Source organism: Varanus komodoensis, unplaced genomic scaffold (genome assembly GCF_004798865.1).
Source record: "Varanus komodoensis strain SLA01 unplaced genomic scaffold, ASM479886v1 scaffold23, whole genome shotgun sequence".
Taxonomy (NCBI): domain Eukaryota; kingdom Metazoa; phylum Chordata; class Lepidosauria; order Squamata; family Varanidae; genus Varanus; species Varanus komodoensis.
The window spans coordinates 18404274-18412275 of NW_025335627.1; the positions used below are offsets into that span (position 1 = coordinate 18404274).

General features: G+C 40.7%; 1 protein-coding gene across 2 annotated transcripts in view; it reads right to left on the reverse strand.

The window, feature by feature from the left end:
• The window catches only part of MED4 (mediator complex subunit 4), a 10929-nt gene extending 4179 nt beyond the window's left edge, over positions 1-6750 (reverse strand). Inside the window, exons 1-4 of one of the 2 annotated variants that reach the window (XM_044431660.1) lie at positions 6590-6750; positions 3978-4044; positions 2407-2577; positions 1426-1483 (exon numbers count right to left, since the gene is read on the reverse strand). In XM_044431660.1, the coding sequence (XP_044287595.1) occupies positions 1426-1483; positions 2407-2577; positions 3978-4044; positions 6590-6678 (385 nt within the window). In that variant the 5' untranslated portion in view covers positions 6679-6750. Of the gene's footprint in view, positions 1-1425; positions 1484-2406; positions 2578-3977; positions 4045-6520 lie in introns of both variants that reach the window. The other variant, XM_044431661.1, reaches the window with a different exon arrangement.
• Between the last annotated feature and the right edge of the window lie 1252 nt (positions 6751-8002).

The following is an 8002-nucleotide window of genomic DNA, read 5'->3' on the forward strand; positions in this document are numbered from 1 at the left end:
TCAGATCTAATTCCTTAAATCTATTTGTCACCTCTACTGTATATTCATCAGGGATATGATTTAGGTCATACCTGAGTGGCCTAGTGCTTTTCCCTACTTTCTTCAATTTAAGCCTAAATTTTGCAAGAAGAAGCTCATGATCTGAGCCAGTCAGCTCCTGGACATGTTTTTACTGACTGTATAGAGCTTCTCCATCTTTGGCTGCAGAGCACATAGTCAATCTGATTTCTGTGTTGACCATCTGGTGACGTCCATGTGTACAGTCGTCTCTTGGGTTGTTGGAAGAGTGTTTGCTATGACCATCATATTCTCTTGACAAAATTCTACCAGCCTGTGCCCTGCTTCATTTTGAATTTCAAGGCCAAACTTGCCTGTTATTCTGGTGATCTTTTGTCTTCCTACTTTAGCATTCCAATCCCCCATGATTATAAGGACATTATTTTTTGGTGTTAATTCTAGAAGGTGTTGTAGGCCTTCACAGAACCAGTCAACTTCAGCCTCTTCAGCATCAGTGGCTGGGGCATAGACTTGGACTACTGTGATGTAGAATGGTTTGCCTTGTATTTGAACTGAGATCTCTCTGTCATTTTGGAGATTGTATCCCAGTACTGCTTTTCCTACTCTTTTATTGACTATGAAGGTTACTCCATTTCTTCTGAGGGATTCTTGGCTGCAGTAGTATACCTGATGGTCATCTGAATTAAATTCACCCATTCCTGTCCATTTTAGTTCACTGATTCCTAAGATGTTGATGTTCAGTCTTGTCATCTCTTGTTTGACCACGTCCAGCTTGCCTTGATTTATGGATCTTACATTCCAGGTTCCGATGCTTCTTTACAGCATCGGACTCTCCTTTCACCACCAGATGCATCCGCAACTGAGTGTCCTTTCGGCTTTGACCCAGTCGCTTCATTCTTTCTGGCACTACTAGTACTAGCCCTCTGCTCTTCCCCAGTAGCACATTGGACACCTTCTGATCTGAGGGGCTCATCTTCTGCTGTCATATCTTTTTGCCTTTTGGTACTGTCCATGGGGTTTTCATGGCAAGGATACTGGAGTGCATTGCCATTTCCTTCTCCAGTGGATCACGTTTTGTCAGAGCTCTCTGCTATGACCTGTCCGTCTTGGGTGGCCCTGCACGGCATAGCTCATAGCTTCATTGAGCTACACAAGCCCCTTCGCTACAACAAGGTAAGAATCAAGTAAAGCAAGACAGTCCCTGCCCAAAGGCACACAATCCAAAATGCAAAGTATCCATTCAATACAGCAGTATCAAAGTGCAGAAGGAGTTGAATTTTAATTTAGTGTCCTGGCAAAATCCTTCAACATAAATGTTTTATGCAGGAAACTTGTCAAGCAAGAACTAAGTGATTACAGAAGCTGGTTTTAAAATTTCCTGAAATATAATGAAAATGTAATACTTACCCTTCCTTGCCTTTTCTATTGATTTCAATTTTTCTTTTGCTTGATAAACTGCTGTAGCCTACATATACAATTATATTTATTAGTTAACTGATTATAAATTAAATGCTCAATCATAAGGTAGGCTCTCTTTAAACCTCTTTGTACTTTAGTGAAAAGTAAATTCCCTGGTTATTATAGATGAACTAAAGGTTTTATATAACCCTAACTTTTCATGGAATTTTAAGAATGCATCTTTCATCGGTCAGCAACATGTATTTCTGTTCTTTGCAGGTGAAGGGAAAACAAGGAAATATGATATCTACAGATACATACTGATAGTGAAGGTTTTTTGGAATAGTCAAGGAAAGACAAAGAGGGTTTCTTGTCTTCCTTCCTTCATTCCTTGTTTGGTTTTTGAAGTGTGAGGATAAAAAGGGTTAGTGGTTTGAGGGGTAGAGAGAGACAGAAAGAGAAAGAGAGAATGAATGAGAAAAACACCCAAAATTCAGATAGTAAAGTCAAAGAACTTCCCAAGGCTCCAATGAAGATGGTTAAAGAAACATTGAGGGAATGAGTGGAAATTTCTCCTATTTATAATGTATGTTTGATGAGGGATTCCCACAAAATGCTCCTAGCTGTTAAATCTTCCTGACAACTGGCTCCATATGGATGCAGAGCACTTATGTGTGATGCACAGAGACCACAAGGAACTTTGGTTACTGGGTAGCATTTCTGTGGTACCAGGAATTACTCAGCCAGGAGCTGAACCATACAGAAAAGGAAATATTAATTGAATGGAGAGTATGTGAAGAGAAAGAAGAGTAACTAAGCATTCAAGAAAAGCAAAGGAGGCTTAGGATGACAGATAACCAGGACAACAGAATGTATAATCTGTGGCTTATGAGTAACCCTAAGTGTGTTTAGGAGACTACTAAAATGACAATCTTTTTTCATGGCAAATAGTCTGCTTTCCTACCAAGGCCAGGATTTAACCTGACTCACCAGTATATGTTCTGCTTCTTTCAGTTGTTTTTGAAGCTGCTGAATATCACTGTCTCTCTTCTCCACCACTTTTTCCAACAGCTGCATTTCATAGTGGATTTTGCCCTGATCAAGAGCCAGTTTCATTAATTCCTGGAATTCTTTATCCTTCTGAATCAACAGTTCCAGGATCTGTTCAATAAAGTTATATGCAATTTTGATTGTTAAATCAAAGCTGGATGCGAAATTGACATGTTGGCCATTTGGGGGTTGTTTTTTGAAACATTTTTTGAAACATTTTTTGCTCAGTATCACTGCCCAGCTTTATGCTTACAGCTCAGAAAAAAGCCCTGCACAATGTGCTGACCAAATACAGACTCTGGAGATAATAGGCTTTTATGTTTTTTTCTGTACTTTGTTCACAGCTACTCTACAGAGGAATTTTATTTGAAAATGAATATATTCTTTTAAAAAAGACTAATACAAGTCATTTTACTCAGGCATCAGTTCTTAAGCTACAAAGTTCTTGCAATGACCAGCTGAAATGGAAAACAATCCAAGAGTCAGTTGCTGGTTTCTCAGCTAAGTTGGTGGGATGTTTACCTTCTCGTCCTCCATTTGCTGTAGGTTGATATAATGAGTAATGCCTGTGGCAGCTGATGGAAGAAGTAACTTTTCAGTAGAGCAACACTATGGCATTTCTTCTTTTTCTTCCTCTGTTAGCAGCAGTGTTGTTAAAATACCAGTAATCCAATGAAAGGGTAACTGCAGCTTCTTTCATGCACCTGACCCTTAACATGAGTGACAGCAATTTTGTTGCAGGCCTGATGGTGTGGGTGGGGGGAGGATTGCTAGGACTGAACTGAGGCATGTCTTGTTAATTTCTTAACATCAGAACTGCAACTGTTGTTTTCCTCACAGTTCTGCTGTTAGACAGGGTGGAATGACTAGCCTACATAGATTTGGAATGACTTTGTTCCCCAGACAATTCTGACTCAAGTGCTGAAAAAGCAGTTGCACCAATAAAAAATGTACTGACAATTTATATTTTGTGCCTTCAATCTATAAGTTCATTTTAAAAAATAGGAAATTAAACAAGGTATACAGACTAATGTAGTAACAGTTTATAAAAATAGGCAGTAAAATCAAAATATCTCTAAATTGAAAAAGCTAACAAAAGCCTAAGTAAGCAAGTATTTTTGCCTAGCACCAAACAGACAGTAATAAGAAAGCACCACAACCCACCTAAGGAGCACTCCAAAGTGAGAAGCCACCATTGTAAAGGCTTGTCTGTTCCGCACAGAATCCCCATCGTACTCCTACCAATATTAGAAATAATGCTGATATCTCTGAGGGCTAGGAGATGTATGCATGACTGAGTTGCCAATAAATATCCAGCCACCTGGCAACCCAAAGTATACATCAGAAACTCTGGGCCTGAGAAAAGTGTAATGCTAATTCAAGTAGCAGGGTGTTTTGTGTTGGCAGTGGTAGAAAAACTTGATTTCTTTATCTGTTGAGCTGGTCAACATGACAGGTAAGGAACAAAAGACTAAACACAATTTCAGTAAGATTTTAAACTATTTACTTACCTGGTTCTCTTCTCCGGGTTGTGTGAGTTTCTGGTTTCTTGACATTGCCAACATTTCTATCAGTTCCCTGAAGTAAAGTTATCATTATAGGGAGAAAAAAGAGCACTGTAAATTCTGATAATAAGAAGCATCTTAAGTTATCATAACTGTTGAGATTGAAAGGAACACTTTCATACCAGTACCAAGTCTCCTTATGCTTTTCATTGTTCTTACCCCAGGAGGGAAGTCTCAGGTAGGTGATCTCATTATTATTAAAAACATTTGTATGCCACCCAATTATGCCACAGACCTGTGGGTGGCTCATATAAGGAAAATAGTTTTGCCCACAGAGAAAGGAAAAGATTAAGGATGTAGGCCAACATGCAGACTGTGCCCTTGCTGCTTGGGGGCCCTAAATGCAGAAACTTGTGTTATTTCTGTGCCCCTGCCAGGCTGAAGCTAGAAGGGCAAGAGGCATGCCAGAGGACATCTTTGCTGTACCATCCTCAGCTGCTTTTTATTTTGTTTTATTACATTTTTCTGGTATGTCCTTTTCCCAAAGGAACAGTCACCTGTCTTTTGAACCAATGGAGGAAAAGTTACTGCAGAGTAAATGGATCCAGTACACAGATGTATCTTCAAGAATGTATGAGAATGGGGACCTCATGAAGTAGGAAAAACACTACAACAAGCCATGAGTGTATTTAAATTTAAATTTTAATTATTTAGCATTTATATTCCATCTTTTTTCTTATGAGAAATGCAAGGCAGCTTACATAGCTGCATTTTATCCTCACAACAACCTTGGAAATCACTGTATCTCACTGTATCCTTTAAAATACAGCATAATATTAATAAATTTGCAGAAGAGACCATCAAATAGTGTGCTAATATATCAGTTAATTAATTTACTCAAAGATTATTCTTTTCTGATTTACACTACAATTCTATGCATTGCTACATCAAAAAATAAAATAAAAATAAAATAAGGGCCTGCTGAATGCAGTGGTACTTTGTGTACAGAACTGCAGTCTCACATTTCTTATTGTGGGGTCCCCAACCTTTGTGGACCTGTGAGCACATTTGGGGATTTGAGAAATTGCTATGGGCACCACCACAAAATGCCTACTCAGTGGACCACTGCTTTGCCATCTCCCTGCCATATGTACAGAACTCAGGCTGCATCTTACTGAGCAAAGTCTTTTCTCTTGTGTCTATCAGACATCACAATGTTTAATAAGGGCTTGACTAATTTAGTTAATTGTTGATACTACAATACAATTTTTCTTTTAAACAAGATTTGGCAATGTCCAAGAATTGCTGCTTTTTGGGAGGAATTACACACATCAATTTTGTACTAAATCAGTTTCTAATAGTCATTAATATGCATGCTTTTCAGATTATTTATCTGCTTCATGAAATTAACAAAGGGGGAAAGGATTCTCTGCATCTTTTTGACCCCTAAAAGACCAATACTACAAAACTGGAAGGATAAACGCTCCCCTCTTACAATGTATTAGCCTGAGAGCCTCATAGTGCTTTCAATATAGGAATGAGTAGCATATTACCAACTCAAATGGATACTTATTTAGATACATAATCCATTGTGTATAAAGCCTGTGCCTAATTATTGTTATGCAATTTGATGCATACAGAAAACTGTAAGCATTTCATACAAAACCATGTACATATAATAATCAAAAATAAATAAAACGATGTTAAAAGTTAGGTGCCTGCATGCAACATATCTTGGGCATCACTGGAGGAGCCTAGGGGTGCTGCATTGGGGACACAGGACATAGGAGCAAGGGTTTTGGAAGACAAAAGCAATGAGTTGATTGGCTCAATCATGCAAATTGTGTCAACATGGTGTGTGTACATCAATTTGTTTAAATGTTTCACACCACTTGATTTGGATAACAAGCAAATATTTATTTAGGTCACAAATAGGTTTTCAAAAAACAAAACAAAACACCTTTTTGCATTCAAATGAAGTGACCCCAATTTGGGAAAATGGAAGATGCCAAGCCTGAATGATAAACATGCTTGTAGCATGTATTTAGTTCAGTGCCCCCTAGCTCCCATTGATTTCATGCGGCGGTTGAAGTCGTTCCCATCATTTCCAAGAGGAAGGCTCATTTTAGAACATCCCACCTTTATTAGGCCGAGAGAGCTCCCCAGTGCGGATCATTTCAGTTTTACTGTCTACTTATTAATAACGAAACAGAAACGAAGTATAGTCTATAATTTTAGCGTATATTATTTTAAAGTAAATGCGCTGAAGTTCGTACTGTATCTTCGACAGAAGCTGATACATGCAGCATTCTATCTGTAAAAATAACCTCAGGAGTCAGGAGAAAAAGGAGACTATTTAGTGATCATTAACTTAATGCATATATTATAATAACAGTTTCCAACTAAGTTCCGTACACCCGTCCCGCCAGTAAAGTTGCTACGACAGGAGGGAGGGAGAAGAAAGGCTTCTTCGCGCCGTACAATGCACAAAAAGGAAGAAACAGTAAAAGCGCGAGCCAGACAGACCACTGCGCCTGCGCAAAAACTACCGTGAGGTTCTCAGCGCCGACTTGGGGCCCACGAGTAATTTTCGACAGAGGCTGCGAGGAGACGCCTACCTCGCCAAAAGCTCCAGATCGTCCAGGGCAGTTAGAAGCCTATCCCGGGTACTGCTTCGTTCTCCATCTCCCAATGCTGCCGTCGCCATCACCAGCTTCTACCAGGGAGAGCCCTTCCTTACTAATCGGGCGGAAGCAGTAGACGAAAGAGACGGAGAGAGGCTCCAACTGGATAAGGAACTGGGAGAGACAAGCGCCACCTGGTGGTGAAAACGTGTCGAGTACACAATGGCTATGCGGCGCGGTTGCGGATGGCGACGATGGTTGCCCGATTACAGCTGAGCGAGCCTCCGCGCACGGACAAAGCCCAATGGTGTGATGCACAGAGACCACGAAAAGTTATCATTTGGCGGGGATAAAATATGTTTTCCAAGGAATATCAGATATCCGGAGAACTGGTTGCAACTGTGTTTTTTGTATCTTACAAGTAATGCACTATCCCATGCATTCTTCCTTCCCAAGGCTGCCTCATGCATTAACTTCTGGGGACCCCCTTCTTATGTAGTCCTATGATGAACAACTAGAACAAGGTCTAAATCACTTAACCAAGTTAGCTCTCAGGCAAGAAGCTGCACATATAAACCCAACAAAAAAGCAACTGTGTACAATAAGCCTTATTTAAGCCAATGTTATCACATCAGTGCAAGCATTTTTAGGGGTCGAATTTTATACTGAATTGCCACCTGGAGTAACCATGTACAAGACTAAGCAATTAACACCCAACTGTTTTAGTACCTGTGTACCATAGACTGGGAAGGGCATAGGTACATCACAGGTCATTTTCTGTCTCAGTGAGCCTCAGGTCAGGCAGTGGGTATCCCAAGCCCCCACCACTTCACCACAACTTTCCTGTGCTGACTTTCTTACACTCTGCTTCACCTCTCAACAGGTAATGCACCCAGAGGATGTCACCAACTATAGAGTGGTGACTAACACCCCTTTTTGGGGCCACAGTGCTTGAGAAGGTGGTGGCTGGGCAATTCAAAGTGCTCTTGGAGGCAACTATCTAGACTCATTTCAGTCCAGTTACAGGCCTGGTTATGGGACAGACACTGCCTTGGTCACCCTCTGGGATGACCTTTGCCAGGAGAGCAATGGGGGACAGTGGCCCTGTTCGTTCTCCTGGCCCTCTTAGCGGCTTTCAATACTATTGACTACGGTATCCTTCTGGATAGGCTGGCTGGGCTGGGGGTTGGAGGCACTGCTCTGCAAGTCACTGCTCTGCCATAGTTCTGCTCCTACCTGACTGACCAATTCTAGATGGGGATTGTGTTTCTGCACCATGGCAATTGTGCCATGAGGTTCCATAGGATTCCACTTTATTCCCTATGCCTATCTACCTCTCATTTACATCCAGTCCAGGTGAGGTAGTGACTGCTCAAAACAGGTGTCTGGGTGGTGTGATGGGCTGGA